Genomic DNA, 20626 nt, shown 5'->3' with positions numbered 1-20626 from the left:
ACAAGAGTAGATGCTTTGATACCAATGATGGGAACCAGTCCCATTACATACGCAGCGGATTGTGCGGAATTAACAAGCCCAATAACTTACTTGAATCATTGATCGCATAAATACATCACGTAACGGACATTCCTCATTTTCACAGATTAAATATTCCTTTTGCCGTCGCTCGAGAGATTGTTTGTCCTTTTGACGTTCGAGAGTGGAGTCAAAATTCATCGTCCTTTCTCTTTCCTTGACTGTTCTCTCTATTCTCTACAGAATGAACGTCATTCATTGTTGAACGTCAGAACAGACGTGAACTTTTTCACATTTAAAAAGAAGTAACTGCTTTGGTAGTTATCTAAGAGGATAAGGGACTGAGATAGCACGGGCAGACCAAGGTACTCCCATACACCCATTAAATCCAACACTAAGCATCGAAGAGGTTGTATTCCTTTGAAATAGCCATCCAAGTTCGTTTAAGAAATGCAGGATTTCAGCTCTCGCTGCCTTGACAGCCAGAATCTTGATTTCCCTTTTCTGGACTGACGTTCCTCGATCTTGGCTCTTCCTCTGGTTTAGACTCTGGCAACCTCACTTCCTTGCATATTTCAGCATCAGCTACTGTCACAGGAAACCTGTTGCCTTTCAAACCATTTTCAACCTGTTGATCATATCAACGCGAAAGACACTATGAATATCGAACACTAACAAACTAGCCGGCAACGACGATAAAAATCGATGGGTCTTTTTATTTTTTCTTCTCGAGCTACGACCATACGACACAGCACTCGTTTCGTCAGCAAGAAAGGTCATCATCCGGATGGATCACAATGAACCCAACGACGTCTCTTCTGTTATGCTTTTTTTGTGCTCTGGCATGCCGTCTTGTTCTTCGAAAGACTTTGAGGCGACTTGAAGTCTGCTTGCACCGGGAGAGAGTCTTGTGTCGCCGCGGCCAAGTCTTCCCCTATTGGTCGCCGGGCGTTATGCCCGGTGGTCTTAGTGCGGATCCATGGCGCACTTGCACGAACCGGGTGACGAGATACCGATGAATTTCAAATTGTTACATGAGGTTTAGGTGTTTTGAGCAAAATGAGCATTTTGAAAAATATTTTATAAAAATTGATCGATTATATCGCCTACAAAAATGAATAAGTAATAACCATTTGCATTGTCTATACAAATGTTTAGACACGCATTATTGTCCGCTTTTTAAAATATTTTTCATAGATGTTGACACCTAAATTTTGATTTTCCTTAACTCATTTATTTTTCATAAAAAAATAAGGAATAGTCTTAGTTCTCACCAAAAATTAATTTCTCATGCATCGCATATTTATTTTCTTTCAATCATGCATTTTGCATTTTGCATTTTGGATTGACGGTGCGAAATTGAACTCAAATTTACAAGCAATCGGACGAAGCATAGCATGCAAAATTCGGCCAATCATGGTAGGGGGTGCCGAATTTATTTAAAGGGTCAGGACTCATTCTTGGACTTTAATTCAGCCTGTTTTGCTCGATTAAATTTGAAAAGGCTTTAATTAATTGTTCAATTATTCAAATAAAGCCTAAATTAAGCCCAATTCATAAACTTCCTTGAGGATATAATTTCAAATCAAGCTTTAATCTTGGGTTTATTTTGTAAAATTAAAAAAGCTTAGGCCCCAAGCTTGCAACTTCTTAGTCTATAAATACAAGTTTATGTTTAGGGGGTTTTTTTTGGGGGGGAGGGAGGCAATTAATTGTATACACGACCATGGAGCGAGAGAGCACGGCGAGAAGAGAGAGGTCTCTCTTGGTGCTTATGATTCTTCGTGCAGAAGTTACGAGGAGAGAGAAAGAGAGAGAGTAGGGTCTTCGTTGAAGGAAGAAAAAGAGGAAAAGGACACAACGAGCTGGGATTATTCTGTTGGTGGGTCCTTCTCATTCGTGTCTCGGTTGGAGGATCTCGCTGGCTGTCCCTGTCGGCGCTCCTTCTCCATGTTGCAGTTCGGTGTTCATTCAACAAGGCTCATTAGCAATATTGGGGCTTTGCTCAGTGAATTCTTGTAGCGTTTTCTAGTTTTCAAGAAGAGTTCCAAGCTTCATCTTGGCATTTTAACAACACATCTGGCGAGCTTTCTCTTGCGACCATTGAGCCTAATCGCAGTCTACACCATCGAATCCATGATTAGCCGAAGTCAATAGTCAGGAACTTGCACCTTCGTTGTTCCGCGCCCCCGAGCACCCCCGCAAGCCCGAATGCTGCTGTGCCACGAAGCCGAGCTGAGCAGTCCCGTGTTGCCCAATGATCATACGTGACTAGATTGGCTTTTCCACCAAGCCATCTCCCTCGCGGCGAACTTCGACAACACCAGTTTTCTTCCATGCGTTTCACTTGAATTTTATTGCAGGTCTTTTATTTGATATACACGTGAAACTCTAAGAGTGGACAAGTGAAGAACCTAATCATGGGGCCTGGGTAGTCAAAGTTCACCATTCCAAAAAGAGAGTCCAGGTTGTGAAGTTCACATAAGCAATAGTCCAAGTCAGACGAAGGGAGATTTGGCAGATCATTCAAGAGTAGATGAACGGGGATGCCAACCACAAAAAGGAGAATTCCTTTTGCTTTATTTTTTCTCTACAGGACTGTGAAGGACGCACGCAAAAACTTCCTCCATGATTTTGGATCTTTCACTCGGGAACTTAGTCCACCATGCACTTGTCAGAATTTCCTTATCAGCTTTCCCATTGTCGACCACCGTATCGGAAGCCCTCCAAGCCGTCCCGGTCCGATCGATTCGCATTTGTCGGTCCTATCCACAAGCGTGATTGAGCCGATTTGATTCGATTCCTCATTTTGAAAAGATAATCTACAAATAAGGTCAATCTTTATCTTAAGTATTCATAGAATATTCACTTGCCCATTTTACTGTATTTGCATATAGTTTTGCATATCATAATTGCATATTCGAGTATATCTTGCATATTGCATAAGTGGATATTTTTCAAAATACAAGTTGATTAGGATTTATTTCCTAATCCGCAACTTGCCATATGATCAAGAAAGTCCATTTTTATGATTATTGATGCAATACTCAATTAGATAAGAATTTGAATTCAATCGTTAATCGTAAGATAATAGATTAAAGATTGCCTTAAATATTCGCAGAAAATTTTTTGAAATTGATTAATATATCCACTTTCTTTGTTGACATTGATTGGCATATATCCATTTTCTTGATTTGATTTGGATTTGATTGTCATATCTTTTTACAATATATTCGTCGCATGATGTAATATTTTCAAAAATTCTAAAAGACTTGCATTCATCAATTGACATGTCAAGATATAGATTGCACATCATCTAGATAATTGTACATTTAACCTATCTTGTACATATTTAGGTTAGATTGCATTTTCTTTTAAAATTGCATCTCCAAAATGGTAGCTCATTTTAAAAAAATATTTAATCTTTAATAAGTTAGGATTTAGGGCAATTTAAATCATAAAATATTTGAGAAACAAAGTATTTTGGCATAGTTTTACTTAGGGTTGTAATTAAATCCGACAATTAAAAAAAAAACATCATTCATGTCATGCATTGCATATAGTTTAGTTCTTTACTTTTTCATAAATAAAAATCCAAAAAATAATAATAAATACTTGGCGATTGGCATGCTCCTTGCAAACTATTGATTTATGGATGTTCATTTAATTGATTGTGCACCCGCATAATAACCTATGTTAGTGACTCAGGTTAAAATTAATTAATGTTGCGAGACAAAATTTTCTATGAAATAAAATGGTACCGAAAGGGCGTTAGAATAATCTTAGCATAATCAAGTTTCCGGACTCTTAATCTCCGATTCATAGAAATAATTTAGCTCTCCCGCTAATTTGCTTAGGTTTCTAATCGACCTACCAAAATACCATTAGTGGTGACTCCTATTGAAAATATTTTGCATTTAAATATTGAACCTAAGGTGCAAATTAATAGAGCTTTGGAGAGCTCAAACTAAGTTAGTTAACTCACTTAATTAACTTAGTAATCCATTAACCTAGAAAAATTAATTTTAGGTCGCAACAATAGACTAATAATTTCAAGTGATACATACAATCACTTTTAGAAATAAAATTCGCAAATCACTCATTTTCAACGAAACAAACGAAGTCAAGATCCATTCGTTTCACGGAAAATAACTTCCAGGAAAATGCTTTACGGATTTTCCGATGTTTGTTTCACAAACAATCAACGAACTAAAAGAATATTTTCCCCTCATGGAAATGTTAGGATTCGGTGCACAACTGTAACGAAGTAAAGCGTGCATACAAAAAAGAGAAAAGAAGACACAAGATTCATAATGGTTTACCCTTAAACTCGAGTTATGTCGAGCAGAAGATTTCACTATATTTAGCACATCACACCTCTCGTTACACTACTCAATTACAAATGAAAAAAAGTATATATATATATATAAGTAGTTATTCATGGGCACAAGCCCAAACTACTAATGAAAAATCATGGACTTAAACTATAAAAGCTCTCTAATATCCAAGAGGCGCCGCCTCCTTGAGACTCCCGCTGGAGTGGGTCCCTCGAACCCTCGCTCACTCGGCGTGGAGCAATACCCATGTGTTTTCTTGTCGTTGAGGAGTATGAACCATACCTCAATAGGAAAAAAACACATTCAAAAGTGAGAAAAATGATTTCCTCTTTTTGATAAAAAAAAACAAACATTTTCCCTCATCTTTCCTCCCCTCTCTCCTTCACATTCCTTTATTTTTTAATTATTTTTTTATTTTATTTTCTTTGTTTTTATTTTCGAATTTTTTTATCTTTATAAAAAAAATTATTTTTATATTTTTTCTTTTCTTTTTCTGCCAATCGCCAGCCATAATGATGGCAAGCGACCGACCATAGGTGAGCCTCAGCCTTGAGCAAGGCCAAGTGTCGCTGGATCCGGCAAGGCAAGGGTCGGCTCGCCGGAATCTTGTGAGCTTGGGCCTGCAATTATTTTAATCCTCAGATATTAGGAAAGTGTCAACTCATGATACTTGTTAAGTAACCAATCTGTTATACGTGTACTTATTAATTAGAATTTATAAATGAAATCCTTTTTCATTAGGAGGTAGCATTAACTTTTTAAAACTGAAATACAAAGTTCATTAGAATTCGCATGACATGTTGATTGTGATTGACTCGTTACGTCATACCAGTATATGACCGATCCATGATATTAACAAGAAAATTCTAGGAAAAGGGAGAATATTCCATCTCACAGGCAGTCCAAACCATATGCATACAAAGGACATGACTCTTACTTTCATTGCCTCATAACCTCTAAATAGACGTAACTTTCCAACTTAAACATTGTGGCAAATAAAGAATCTTTTGCCTTGTCCATCGACCCATTACCATTGCAACCATTGATCATGCGGAGCTCACTTGCGTTATCTGTATGGTCAAAAGCAATGATAGAACCAGACTTGTGGTCTTAGGTGCATGAAAAAAATATGCTGGTAAAGAAACCGTAGTCGCCTAAGTATTCGTATATATATAAAATGAGGTCGATCAACAAACCTGAAACCAAGCGTAAATGAGTAATCCGAATGTAGAGGAATGATTCAAGCCCAATGAATTTACATTGTGTCCTTAAGACAAATTTATCCCCTACACCGATACTCAAGGTTCTTGGACAATTACCTCCTAAGATAGAACGGATCGCGTTTCCTCTAAAGCTGTACTTCTTCAAAGGAAATCTTCGAACACAATTTCGCAGAATAATTGCACAAATGATGAAGATATAGAATGAATGGCGGGAAAAAAAATTAGTATAAATGCGGCAATCAATGTTTGTATTTATAGGCAGTGAAGCGAAGAGTCACGAAATGGCAGTGAAGAGGTTAAGTATGAAAAGTCATGAATTCGAGCAGATCTCTTTCAAACAAACTTGTTTGTCCAAAGAAAGATTTCAGACAAACATGTCTATTCGTACAAGAAAATGTTTTCAGACAAACATGTCTATTCGAACAAGAAAAATTTCCAAACATGTTTGTTCGGTTAAATAAAAATAAAATAAAACTGATGAGCTTAAAAAAATAGGAACAAGCCAGCCAACCTACGGTAGCAACGCACGCATGTGGGTCAACCTTAGCAAAGCCTAGGTCCTCTCCCTTCCATAAAAGTGGGGTGTCCCTTGAGTCCCAAATCCATTGTGGAGTTCTCATATTTAAACCCATCTCTCAACTACCCTTTTTCCAATGTGAGACTCTCCATCCCTTACTTCTCATTCACCTTTCTTGTGGGACTTGGAGTCCAAGTTCCCAACGGAAACACGTTTCATAAGCTATTTTGCTAGATAACATAGTTATCCCGAGATTGAAATTGTTTCCCTATAAATGAGGTGGTTGAAGGTTAAGACAGATTTCCGACCGAAAAAAAAAAAAGTTAAGAGAGGTTCGCCAAAAAAAATAAAAAAAAGAGGGTTGAGAGAGATCCTATTTTGGATCCTATAATGCAATAACAATAAAGATATGCTTTACATTGTCTTACGATTAGACAATTAATCTTTCTATTAATCAATGATGGGTTTAACTATATGCTTTACATTGTCCTATAACTAGACAATTAATCCTTCCATTAATTAATAATGTGTTTAATTATTCTTTAATAACCATAAAACAAGTCCCTTTCTCAAATTTTTTTCCCCTTTGTTTGGAACTACTTTTACAAATGTACTTTTGGATGCCCATCTCATTTAATCAAATACTATCGCATATCATTAGAAAGTTCTTAATGTTATTACAAGATTATGGTTTTCGATCATTTTTATAAATCTTAATATGATTGCGAGTATAAGTCGAGTCTACAGTACACGATAGTGATTAATATACATAAAAGGGGATTACTTTTTTCAAACACGAGCACGTCATTATGTTCCACCCAAAAAAGAAAACATCATCATGTCTATTATTCGTGACACGTAGAGTCAATTCCTTTAGAAAACAATGGTTCCCGCAGTTTAGAAAAGATGATACTATGTAGAAATTAATCATAGTTATTATTTTGTTTTTTTTTTTTTTGGGTAAGGAATTATTCATAGTTATTTATCTTTGGGAATCCCACAATCTCTATTTTCTTTACTTTTCCTGTTGCATTTTGCCTTGCTCTTCGAAGGACTTGGAATCGAGGACGACTTGCAAAGTCTCCGTGCACCGTCACCAATTCCTTCCCGTACGAGAATCGTGTGCGGCCACCAGGCGTAAGGGCCCGGAGGTTTTTCAGTGAGGACCGAGGCCAGACTTGCATGAGCCGAATCCACAAAAATCCCAATTAATTCCAGCAGTTAGATGACGTCCGTCCTATGTGGAGCCCACATAAATCAACGTTGGAGATCCACTGGACTCACCTGCGTGCGGAGCATGTTGGTTGATAACGCTTGGGCGCAGGGTCAGACCAACTGGAAAGGAAAAGGGCTCCTCCTGCTCGAAGGATAAAAAGGTGGTGAGATTCGTTACTTTAACTTGGTATCGTTAGACATGCGCAGAAACAATGACGGCCCGACAGAGGGGTCAAATGATCAGAATTCCAATGATTAACTTGTGTTCCCAGACCACGTCAAACTTGCCGTTTTCCTGAAAATTTTGAACTATTAAAAACCATGTCAATAATTTTTTTATGACAAACCAGATTACAAAATAATGCGGCATCATATATTATTGTGGTCCATCTGAAAGCATTAGACCCAACACAAAGTGTGCCTTCATTTGATTATCCAGCTATTACATAGTACATCATATAGCAAGCATAGTTCACTGTCTTTTTTGAAAAATAGATCGTCCGTCGCTTGTATAATGGATAGTTTCACATAAACAATCTCATTTAGGGTGCGTTTGTTTGAGTGAAAGTGCTTTTTTGGAAATTAGCTTTTCAGACTTTCACCCCTTTGATTTGCCAAAAATGATTTAGTTAATGGAATAGACTTTTCAATCAACGGCAAATTCTTGCACAATATTAAGAAAAGTGAATTCCTAAATCTAAAGATGTGAAAACGCTTCCCAAAATGCTCCTCTCTAATTTTTTTATTTTTTATTTTTTATTTTTATTTTTTCTTCTCCCTCTGTTGATTGCCGGGCCTCGACTAGAATCGGTTGGCCAATGATCGTTGTGCTCGCTAGGTCCCGGCTAGCCCGAACTCACTCGAGGCTCGCTAGTGGCCACCGCCAGCCAATCGCGATGGAGGAGGAAGGAAAAAAAAGAAAATAAGAAAAGGAAAAAAAATATTTACAAATTTATTTTTTTTCCCCGAGATAAAGTGATAGATTGAAATCATTTTTTAAATGACATCCAAACACTGGAAAATATTTCTGCCACATATCACCAAACAAAGGAAAATTAACCATTTTCATGTAAATTTATTCCTTGGAAAATATTTTCCTTTAACATGAAATTTTCCGTTAAATAAACCACCTTTATATTTGATTTGAAGATTGTAACTACCAACCTTTCAAAACAATGGTGTATGCAGTCATTCGCGTAAAATTTTATTTACACTGGTTGCATATGCAACAATTACTCTATGTTTTTTTCCCGATATAGCTTTTTTCATCTTGCAACTATGTATCTTTACAATAAGGATACTAGTGAAAATAAGATTTAGGACTTTACTAGCATAATGCTCTTTGATAACTGTGAGAATAACAGTATATTGTGAGATACAAATTCTTAAAAGAGTGAACCCTAAAATAATTTTTAGGTAATTGTTGATTATTATTTTTTGTGGACAAAATACACTTTTAGCATAATAGTCGCCCAAAAACTATTACATAATCAATTTCCTAAGATTTATTATTGTAAATCATTATTAGCATTACTGTTGTAGTATAATTAGATCAGTAAAATGGAAGGAAATGGTAACCATCATTGGCAACTAACTCTCACTAAACGATATCATAAGGGTTTAAGCTACCGTAAATTTGAGTGAGCAGATCACCGTTAGTGTTATTTGAATGCTTATTTGAACACTTATTTGAACGTTCAATTGAAACAGCCTTGTGTACTATTTTGATATAAGGAGTCGCTACCATGACAGTTTGACAGCAACGCCAGTTATTTCCAACCACATAATTTTCCAATCAAGAAGTATTTTATGCAAAACGTGCGGTGATGATATGTGAATTTACGGTTAAATTGTACAGCCCATGACAAGACTGTCAGGAAATTATTTCCCTTTGGTATATTGTGACCATCCATTTCGCTAGGACAATGATTCAGGGGGCATTGTCCTTCATGCATAAACTATCTTTTGCACCGGTAGATTGTAGTTCAGTAAAATAAAATAAAAAACCTATGTTCGTCTTTTTTATTAACATTAGTTGTACTGTCTTGCATATCTTAATATATGCAATCGGGTCCTTCAATTTGTTCTATTGACACAATTAGCCCTTCCGCGCTCCATTATTGTACTTAATTCCCCCAATTTGTCCATGCTTATATAATGGGTTGGTGGGAACGGCTCTTGCTTGAATCCCTCTCCGCAAACAAGGACAGAAGCACAAAGTTCCCAAAAAGGACAAAAAACCAAGAGAGTCTGAGAGAGTTTCTTGTGGAAATGAAGGTAGTGCATCGGCTTCTCCTGGTGGCCGTGGCCTGGTGGTTGCGGCAAGGCAGCGCCCCTACTGTGGCCGGAGACTGTCTACACGCCTGCGGGGGCGTGTCCGTGCCTTATCCGTTCGGCCTCGAGCCCCAGTGTGCGAGTTCCGTGGAGTTTTTGCTCAGTTGCACCACCACCACCACCACCCGAGGGAGCCATGCTCGACTCCTGTTGGGGAACATTCCAGTACGCAAGATCTCAGTCGGGGACTCGACCATGGTCGTCAGCCTCCCCATATTATACGACTGCTACAACGAGAGCGGCCAGCCCGGAAACAAAAGCGATTCTCTGCCCATCAATCTATCTTCATATCCACAGTACACATTGTCGGACACCCAGAACAACCTCACAGTCCTCGGCTGCGACACCTACGCCCTCGTGTCCGACAAAGATCAGATGTTCCAGAGCGGCTGCATCTCCTACTGCAGCCACCCCGTCGACTTCTCCAAGGAGACCGCTTGCTCCGGCCTCGGTTGCTGCCAAGCATCCATTCCCCAGGGGCTCAAGAAGCTCCGCATCTCCATCTCCTCCATCGACAGGCACGTGTCGGTCTCACAATTCAACCCCTGCGGACTGGCCTTCGTGGGGGACACGAAGGCGTTCGATCTCTCCAACTGGACACTCCCGAGGTTCGAGGAAGTGGGCAAGAGGGCGGACCTCGTTCTGGACTGGATGGTTGGCTGGAACGCGACCTGCGAGCAGGCCAAGTTGAACCGGTCGAGCTATGCGTGTGGCAACAACACTTACTGCGAAGACTTCGGGAATGGACCGGGTTATCGTTGCTTTTGCAAGACCGGCTACGGAGGGAATCCCTATAGTCGCCCCCACGGCTGTCAGGGTAATGAACATTTTCCAAATGGATCAATCAAGCCGGATAGGGGAGTACTGTATCTATGCATTGATTCCATCTTGAAGAAAATATTTTCCAACCATGGAAGAAACACCTTCAAAAATAGGAAAAATAATTTCTTTTTTTTTTTAGAGAAAAATATTTTCTCTCGTAACTTTTTCCTCCACTAATTCACATCTCTTTTCTTTTTAATTATTTTTATATGTTCCTTTTCTTTTTATTTTTTAATAATTTTAAAAATATTTTTTATTTTCTTTCTTTTTTCTATTTTTTTCTTCCTTTGCCTATCGCGGGCGAGGTAGAGCTCCCCCTAAGCTGGAGCTCATCGAGACTAGCGAACTCGACCTTGCCGGCCTCAAGCGAGGCCAAGCCTCATCAAATCTAGCGAGATCAAGCCTCGACGGCCATGGGTGAGCTCATCCCTCCCCCGTGGACGACGATCGGCTAATAAAGAAAGAAAATAAAATATGTGATCCAATTTCTAGAAATATTTAGCATGGATATGATATCTAGCAAAAATATTTAGAAAATAGTCTAGATATTTGTTGAAATACCTAAGACATTTCTAGAAAAAGTGTTGAGATATTTTTCTAAAAGTCTAGATATATCTAGAAAAATATACGATATTTCTATGGAAGTTGTACAAATATCAATATTTTTGGAACCATATGCCTATAAATAGGCTTAATGCTCATTCATGGGGAGGTGTGGGGAGTACTCCACCATGTGAGGAGCATGAAAATAAACTGCACATCATGTAGCTCCATCACCAACACCTCCTTTAACTATTGTAATGCCCAATTCTATCAACTAATCAAACTATCATTGTCCCATGAAACCTTGCTATATTCCTTGAATTGTCCTGCCACTATCCATTCCTCTCTATCAAGTAGGCCATACACACGTACGCTTGCACACATCAAAATACAAATTATCATCGATGTTAAAATCATGCTTCCACGTACAGTCTAATTTTCAACATGGTATCGGAGCTTCAAATTCTACAGGCTCGGATTCATCGGGGAGAGAGAAAAGAGAGTAGGGAAAAGGAGATATCTTAGAAGAGACTGGGCATGTGACAATACTATCACCAAACCCTAAATGGGATAGCCTTGCCCGTCTAATGATTCATGCACCAACTTGCTCAATCTATTTTTGCCTTTAACCGAGATAACGTTCAATTTGTCCTCTGCATAACGTAGACATCAACGAGTGCGAGGACCGAGAGAAATACCCATGTCATGGAAAGTGCCAGAATCAGCCTGGAAGCTACTCATGCCACCGAAATGCTCCCCCCGCTGAAATTGCTACGGGTAATTCCATATATATCTCCCCATCATTCACCTGATGGCTCATATTCTATGAATCCATTCTTGATTTTGCAGTAAGTTAGACGCATATGTAATTTAAGGATCATTATACTGTACTTTGCCGGTGTAATCCCCGTAACACACGGCAGGCTAAAGCTGTTGACTTTTTTCTTAGATTTTCTTTTAAACTTCCCTCCTCACCCTTTTTTCCGTTATTTTTCTGAAGCCAACACCTCGAAATTACATTTGTTGGAGGATACGCAGCAGATCTAAATGAAAGTTCCTCCTCGAACAAAACCTGCAGATTTCAAGAGGAAAAAAACCCTAAATTTTATAGCGAAAGTGAGCACAAATTTGGCTAGAAAAAGAAAAATGAAAAATGGAGCTAAGAATTAACCCCATACATACTTATATATATATATATAGACAGACGTGTATATTTATTTATTTCTTTAATTTTATGTCAATTATTTGTTACAAAAATTTGGAATAATACTAATAATTACCCTGTAGACAATCTCTTCTCCTTATCGATCTTGCTTTTGTAAAAGATGCAAGTTTGGTAAGTTCTTTAGGTGATTAAGTGGCACAATTCTTTTTCCATATATTTCATCTACAGATCGTCCCCCGTTGACTAATTTGTTAAGATTGGCATTTGTTTGACTCTATAAAAGCAATCCCATGAGGCCACTCCTTCTATATAAAATTCACACATACCCCATTCTTTTTTTATAAAAATAAGATAAATGTCAAGTGGTTATTTAGAAAGCGGTTTAGTTCTTTTTCAGAAAAAGAAAATTCTATCGCCGTTAAATCGAATAGCTTTACATTGAAAGATTGGCTTACCATACAAATCAATGGCGATGGTCATGGAGACTATTCGAAAAAGATTAAATGTGTTGTATGTTTGAAACTAGTTTTTTTTTAATGAACCATGTGGGCCGGATAAGGTTACAAGCTCGAAGCAATAATCTGGCAACATGTTTTATTTGGCAGCGATTCTTGTGCCCGTCTTGTGCATAACTGTCGGTGCTTCAGTCTCCATCACGTGGAAGGGGAGAATCAGGAAGATAAACTTCAGACGACATGGAGGAAAGCACTTGAAACAGCAAAGAGTTAGAATCTTTACGGAGGCGGAGCTGGCAAAAGCAACCGGCAACTATGATGAAAGCAAGAAGCTCGGCGAGGGCAGTTTCGGTTCCGTCTATAGAGGGCGAATAGCCGGGGAAGCCAACTCCGAGGTCGCAGTCAAGAAGCCTAAAAATGTGCACAAGTCTCTAATAAAGAAGGAATTCCAGCATGAACTTAAAGCTGTGATGCGGATAAACCGCAAAAATGTGGTGAAGCTCAGAGGCATATGTTTGGAGACTAGAATACCATTGCTGGTTTATGAATACGTTCCGAATGGCACCCTCTTCCAACACCTCCATCAGAATGCGTCGACCATATTAAAATCGTGGAAGAACCGGCTCAGAATAGCCGCCGAAGCTGCTCTTGCGCTCGCGTATATGCATTCATGCGCAGAACCCGCGATCGTTCATGGCAATATCAAGTCGGCCAACATACTTCTGGATCAAAATTACTCGGTGAAAGTATCTGATTTCGGAACTTCGGTACTTATCTCACCAGAACATAGTCATATCATGGCCACCAAAATAGAAGGCACGCTAGGCTACATCGATCCGGAATACTTAACCACTGGTAAGCTAACAAGCAAGAGTGATGTGTACAGCTTTGGAGTTGTCCTCGTGGAGTTGCTCACAGGAAAGAAGCCTACAAGTTACATTACCAAGTCCGAAGAGCCGATCAGTATCATCCATCGTTTCATCTCTTCCGTGAAGGATAAGACACTTTCCGACGTCATAAACTTTGAGGCCGCTAATGAAGACGAAATCAAGAGAGTAGGAATGGTTGCTGAGATTGCGGTGAAGCGTTTGCACCAAAGCGGTGCGAAGAGGCCGGCAATGCAGGAAGTGGCGCAGCAACTTGCCGGAATTAACCCGAGCTCGACAGATGAAGAAAAAAATGAAGAGATTGAATGGAAAGTGGATGGAGAAACCAGCCACTCCGTTGAGACTTCAATTACTGACGAGGGGACGTCAAGCTGTCTTTTCTATCTGGGAATGAATTCAGCATGTTCCTGCATCTGATCCTTTATTATCATAGTAACATGTCTAAGGACTATTAGGGTTGATAGTGTATTCTGAGTGCATTTTATGTTTGCCAATTTGATTTGGACTTATATTTGTGCAAGCATCTTTGCAATTTTAAGTGTGAGAAATGTAATATAACATATGTAAAGCTGTGCATTGAAGTGGACCTATGGCCTTTGACATTATCATAATCTGTCCTCCCGTTTATCTTCCCTTCTCTTTCATACTCTCTTTACATTATTTTAGTTAATTTAATAAGAACAAAAAGTTCTCATCCAAACCTTTGTTAGAGGATCACGAGATCAAGAAAGAAGAATCAGGGAATTTTGCTTGATAATAACTCTATCTTGGGCTTAAAATATCAATAAAGAAATTACAACACGAAATTGGCTTTGTTGATCCTTCCATTCAAAATTTGGATACTCTCTCTTTTTGTTTTATATGAAAACTTCTTTGATCTACTGATATCGCGCGCTAAGGCTCTGTTTTGGAGCCCTTAGGTGAACCGATTCAGACAAAAATAATGCATAATTTTAAATTTCCCCTCTTTTTTCCATCTCAAGATTGGAAATTTTCAAGCTTTTCCCCTCAAATTTTCATCACCTCCGTTTTCCCCTATCTCCCAAATATAGCATTACTAAAAGTGAAATTAGAACTATTAATGAAAAGAATGAAAAACAAATAGTATTTTGTAGAAAAGTAAAAGTTCGAAACTTAACAGAAGTTTTTTTTTTTTTTTTTGGTCGGAAAACTTAACAGAAGTTAAAGAGAACATATTTAGTGGGTATAACTTGTTTTGACTTTTAGGTTATGAATAAAGTGCAAAACCTCAGATGACGTTCAGTGATGAGTGAAATATGATGTTCACTAAAAAGAATTACAATTGCTTGTTAACTATCAACATTTAATTAACAGACAAATTAATAAAAGAACGTTGAAATTAGTATAATCACCACAACGAAAGACAAAAACAAAAGTACGTGCAAGAAACCTCATTAAATGGGGGAGAAATTCACTTCAAAGAAGAAATCATTTTTCTAAATTCAAGCATTAATTCTTCGTTGACTCATTTTTCTAGGCGGTCCAAACTCCGAAAAATGAGAAAAATATTTTCCATGAAACAAATGGAACCTAAAGAGAAGGCATTCAAGAGAGGCAATTAATTGTGAAAATACAATGAAATTGTGCAATTGATTATGGAGGCTAACAGCTGTTGATGAATATTGCATTGAAGTTTCTCGAAAGAGCGGCTATATTGATTTTTTTTTTTTTTTGGTCAAAGGGCTATATTGAAGTTACATGGTCATCAGTTTTGACCAAACAGGATATCTAATTGAGAGTACTTATTACAAAAATAAGGTTCCTCGTCTGATGATCGTAAGTTTTGACTGTTGTTGTCCTTTAATACTGACTTTTTAATACCTACAAAAAAGGAACCACATAATTGACAATTTTATTTAATTGTATTTGGTATTCGGTTAAGTAAAAAAGCATATTAGTAAAAATCGTCTGCATCAGCCTTGAATATGGCTAAACAACACACATGGCGCATCATTATTCGTAGGTGGCAAATAGATGTTGCCACGTCATTGTTCATGTGCACGCATCCCACCTCACGTGGCGCAACCACAATTACTTATTCCCAACTTTATGCATCCATTTTCTCTTTATGGATAATCGAAGTTAATTATTGGTTCCACTAAAATAGCAACATAGTAGTGATCATTTTGCAAAGTTCTTCGAAATTGCCTTATTTTTCCTTCAATGAGTACAAATATATACCCATTAATCCGATCTTTCTTGTCGAAACAAAGACTCGGTGAAAATTAACAACAAGAAGTCTTAGTTATTTATCTCACCTTTCTTGGGCTAAGCAATATAACACATTTTTTTTTTTTATAACTTTTTTGAAATCATCTATAATGCTTTTTTTGTTATTTACTAATATTTATTTTGTTGTGATTCTATAATGTTCATTTATTTGTAAAATATGTGCTATCAATTTCCTTGATGATGGACAAGTTTGTGATAGATACTTTGTACAAATAGAAAGTACAGTCAAAACTTATCTCATTAGAGTTATCTCTAACTATGTATTCAATCATAAGAGTCATCATTAATTATATATTTCGTAATATTTGTTTGTGAAATAGGGTACATTGTGTAATATATTAAAAATATTTTTTTCTCTGTGAACAACATGTGAAGATGGTTTTTAAATTCGCTAAAGTTTATTTTAACATACAAGTTTTCAATAGTAACTACCAATCATCACTTAATATATTTCATGTACTTATTGTCGAGACGTACGTAGTCATATAACATATCCTTTAAACGCATGCTTTTTTTACCTTCTATAAGGGTTAAATCAATCATATCATTTACTTCTAAAGGGTGTTATATTTTAGGGATATGTTCACTAGAAGTCCAAAACTTGTCACTGAAGTGCATTGAATCATAAAACTAGTAAAATGTGCAATCGAGTTTTAAAACTTGTCAAATTGGTGCATTCGAGTCCTAAAGTTAACTTCGTCCAACTTGACTAACAGAAAATGCTAGCATGAATTTTTTTTAATATATATTCTCTCCTATGTGGTGATGACGTGATTGAAATGGCATCATTTTGGTCAGAATAAGATTTTTTGTATCTTCTTATTTAACTTAATTAAAAAATAAGCTTTAAAAAAAAAAAACAACAACCAACCAATAGAGAACCGGCAGCAAGGGCGAGGGCTTTGTAGCCCTCGTCGCTGTTGGCCCACCACAGCCGGGAAGGGCCGGCAACGGTGGGGAACTTGCTGGCAACCCTCGCCGATAACTTTTGTAAGCTTTAGCATTCACGACTTGGCCGTAACAGAAATTTGTTGCCCCTTGCGTCGGATTTTTCCTAGGTGCTGGTTATTTGGATTTTTATTGTTTTTTCCTCGGCAATTCCAGAATTGAGATAATGAAGGAAAGATTGGCTAAGCTGCTTCTTGGAGAAGATATGTCCGGAGGCGATAAAGGAGTGTGCACTGCTCTTGCGATCTCAAACGCCATAGCCAATCTCTTTGGTAACACTCATCGCCGACAAGTTCCCCACCATCGCCGGCCCTTCCTAGCAGTGGTGGGACGATGGCGCCGAGGGCTGCAAAGCCCTCACGCCGCTAGTTCTCTGTTTGGTTTTTTTTTTAATTATGAATTTAACTTATTATTAAGCGAATTTAAATAAAATTTATTCTAAAAATCATATTGTAACCAAAACAACGTCGTTTTAGCCACGTGATCATTATGTAGGAGAGAGAAAATATTAAAAAATTCACATCAGCATTTTCCGTTAATCAAGTTGGACGAAGTTAACTTTAGGATTTTTTTTTGTTGGGTCAAAAACTTTAGGACTTAAACTGCATTAATTTGACAAGTTTTAGGACTCAACTATACTTTTTGCAAATTTTAGGACTCAATTGCATTTTGGTGCAAGTTTTAGGACTTCTAGTGAACATATCCCTATATTTTATTATGGTGATGGATATTCTCTACCAGGCTAGTAGTTTTTATTTTTCAAGTATGAATAAAGTAAAATATGGGTATCCCAACATTCGTAAACTCATTCAAAACCTTGTAATAAATGATTATTTGAAAACAACATAGATAGGTATCTCAACAATCTACATAGACAAACAATTATATTAAATTCATATCACGAAAATACACATAATTTTATTAGTTCTTTTACATCAATTGTAATTTCACTACTAAAATATATATATAAGAATTAGAGATTTGCTAGGATTAAAGATATGCGGGAATAAAAGATTTGATCAAACGACCGCTTAAAGTAAACTACTTGATAAAACTCGTACGTGAGACATGGTTCAATCTTGTTCGATCTTTACCCATTGATGTATGTACGTACGTACGTACGTGTGTATGTATGTATGTATGCACGCACGTACGTACGTATGTACGTACGTATGTATGTATGTACGTACGTATGTATGTATAGCTGATCTAATTCTTTAATCTCCACACTAATGTTGCAAAGCTCAAGCAAATCCCATCAATTTGGTATTTTTTTGTTTCATCAGAGAAATCAGGGTTTATTTTGTCATTAATTTTTTATAAGCAATAATAGCAGTCTTTTCTATGAAAACATTTTGTCTATTTTTCACAAAACAAATAGAGTTTATCTCTGAATAATGAGACCTTTGCCTCGTAGGCCAACAACAATAAAGCGAATTTGTATATTCCCCTCGAAATCATTCTTCAAGAGCTAAATGGAGAAGAAAACACAGAACTTCGCATTGTCAATTGGAAAAGCTTAAGACGTGCCAATGAATTTGGTGCAGGACTAGGCATGTTACACAGGATGACAGGACAATCTAGCATCTCCGGAGCTAATCAAGAAACAATTCGCCGTAAAGTTCCTATCCGTGCACCGCCCAAATGTCAAGGGTGCACACAATCTTTCGAAACTCGAACGCAAGGCGGATTAGAATCCACGAGACCCAAACATCGTGATCGACTTTTTGCATCATGTTAGTACGTGAACGATCTATCAAATGACCGGAATCTCTGTCTGCCACGCAGCCCTAATCACATTGGATCTTTAATTACAGTCAAACATTTCACAATTAAAGAACATGACACCAAAGTTTGTTGCCTCAGGTTGTTTAAAAGGAGTCTAAAATGAAGCACCACTATTGAAAGTCTGGTGTAGTAAAAGATTGCAGATACATGCTATCCAAAGTCCAAAGTATTGTATCTAGCAATATCACCTAAAGGGGGTGAATATGTGATTCTGAATAATTTTGAAACTTAATGCGGAATTAAAACAATTTCAAAACACAATTTGAACAAAATCAGTAAGAGAACATGCAGATGAACTAAACATAGTAATAAGAGTTCAGGAAAGAGAAAACTACACGCAGTGTTTATAGTGATTTAGCTTAGCAAGTCTACGTCCACTCTCCCACGATAACAGCCGATTGGCTGGATTCCACTATATGAATCAATGGAGGTTACAAGAGATATCACTCTCAATCACTCTGACGTAACCTCCCAAAGATAGAACGTTTAGCTCTCTTAGAACAAGTATGTGAATCTGAATAACTCAAGCACTTTGAAATTGTATGTTCTGATCTCCGTCTTATTGTCACCATGGATCTTTCTTTTTTACTCCTTTACCTTCAAACTAGCAGTTGGAAATGTCTTCAAAGGATCGTTCTTCAATCATTGATTTGACGTCACCAATCGTGATTGAATGAGACTATATTTGGGAAGATATGATAACCGTTGGAGTTGAGGTTGAACTCTTTAAATTCAGTCGCCCATACAACTAAATATTTAGTCTCCAAAAACAGAGTTGATTCAATAATTAGCAAACCTTATTCTTAAAAAGTAATATCCAACTGTAGATATTCTCCTTATCTGATTGGAAAATAATCTTGTCAATCAAAGATTACAAACTTTCATAGAAGATACCACCAATATCAAAAACCTGTCAAACGTGGGTCTTCAGAATCTATTTGAAAGATATTGAAGAATCGATTTATGCGGTCAACGAGAAGGACAAAGTCTATTGGGAAGTTGCAGCAATTATAAGCCAAGCCCAAAAGATACTAGCCCACTACCCAAATATTTCGGTGGGCCACTACAAGAGAGAGGCTAATAGGGCCACCGACTGGATCGCCAAGATGAGCCGCTCAAATCTTCTTCCGACAACCTGGGTTACTTCTCCACCTCAAATCCTTTGGGACTTAATTTGTCCTGATGCCCCTCTTTTGGGCCTTTTTGTACGAAACTCAAATTATCGGTGATGCAATATCATCTTTCCGACCAAAAATAAATAAATAAATAAGACTCTTTGAATTTGAACAGACTTTGAACAGAAATTCTAAGCTTCAATAAAGTCCTTGCGGACGCGTGACATAAATCTTTAGAAGAACAAGTCTTTAGAGGCAATAACCTTCTCCAACTGAACAACTTCAAAAGCAAATATATGACAACTACCACTTGAATCTAATCATCAGGTTTGGATCAATATAAGCTTTTGTTCACATGTTCACCTTGCAATAAAACATTCATAGATATTAAACAGATTCTTTATAAGAAAAGATAGTTTTGTCATAATCAAAATATTCAAGAGGAAGGTTTTCTCAACAATCTCCCCCTTTTTGATGATGACAAAACTTCCTCGATAAAAGTAGATTTTGAAAAGATATGTGGGTAGATTATAAGCATAGAAAAGAATTCACGCAAATAATAAATTTTAATCCAAATGAATCTTTTCGAAAAGATAAGCATTTGAACAAAAATGCATATAGTAAATGATATCACTGAGTAAGTTTGTGAGAGAATTCCTCAAGTGAATTCATGTAAGATACTTCACCGTTTCACCATTGCGTATGGCCGTCCTGCAGTTTTGCAAAATAAGTAGCTACTAGCCACTTCTCCCCTTTTTTGTCATCAACAAGAGGGATAAACAAATAATATTGCTTACAAAGTACACTTTAATTAAGCAAAACTATCAGCCCGTAATAAGGACGTGATAGAAATATTCATAACAAATCATAGATTTTCAAATCAAAACAAAAATAATTCAAACATGGGCTTTTGAAATTTAATGTCAAACAGGCAAAGGTGGAGGTGGTTTTGATGAAGAGGGAACATCCATGTGCTCTTTATCACCCTCCTGGGCACCTTCTTTAG

The 20626-nt window shown here is 37.3% G+C and overlaps 1 protein-coding gene across 2 annotated transcripts in view; it reads left to right on the top strand.

The window, feature by feature from the left end:
* The window catches only part of LOC125313770 (wall-associated receptor kinase 2-like), a 55791-nt gene extending 41668 nt beyond the window's left edge, over positions 1-14123 (top strand). For both annotated transcript variants that reach the window (XM_048273910.1, XM_048273909.1), the window contains one exon: positions 13611-14123. In XM_048273910.1, the coding sequence (XP_048129867.1) occupies positions 13611-13933 (323 nt within the window). In that variant the 3' untranslated portion in view covers positions 13934-14123. The remainder of the gene's footprint in view (positions 1-13610) is intronic.
* The last annotated feature ends 6503 nt before the right edge of the window (positions 14124-20626 follow it).

The sequence above is a fragment of the Rhodamnia argentea genome, chromosome 2, assembly GCF_020921035.1.
Source record: "Rhodamnia argentea isolate NSW1041297 chromosome 2, ASM2092103v1, whole genome shotgun sequence".
Classification (NCBI taxonomy): domain Eukaryota; kingdom Viridiplantae; phylum Streptophyta; class Magnoliopsida; order Myrtales; family Myrtaceae; genus Rhodamnia; species Rhodamnia argentea.
Note: the sequence above shows the minus strand (reverse complement) of the source record. Positions and strands in the feature narration are given on the sequence as shown.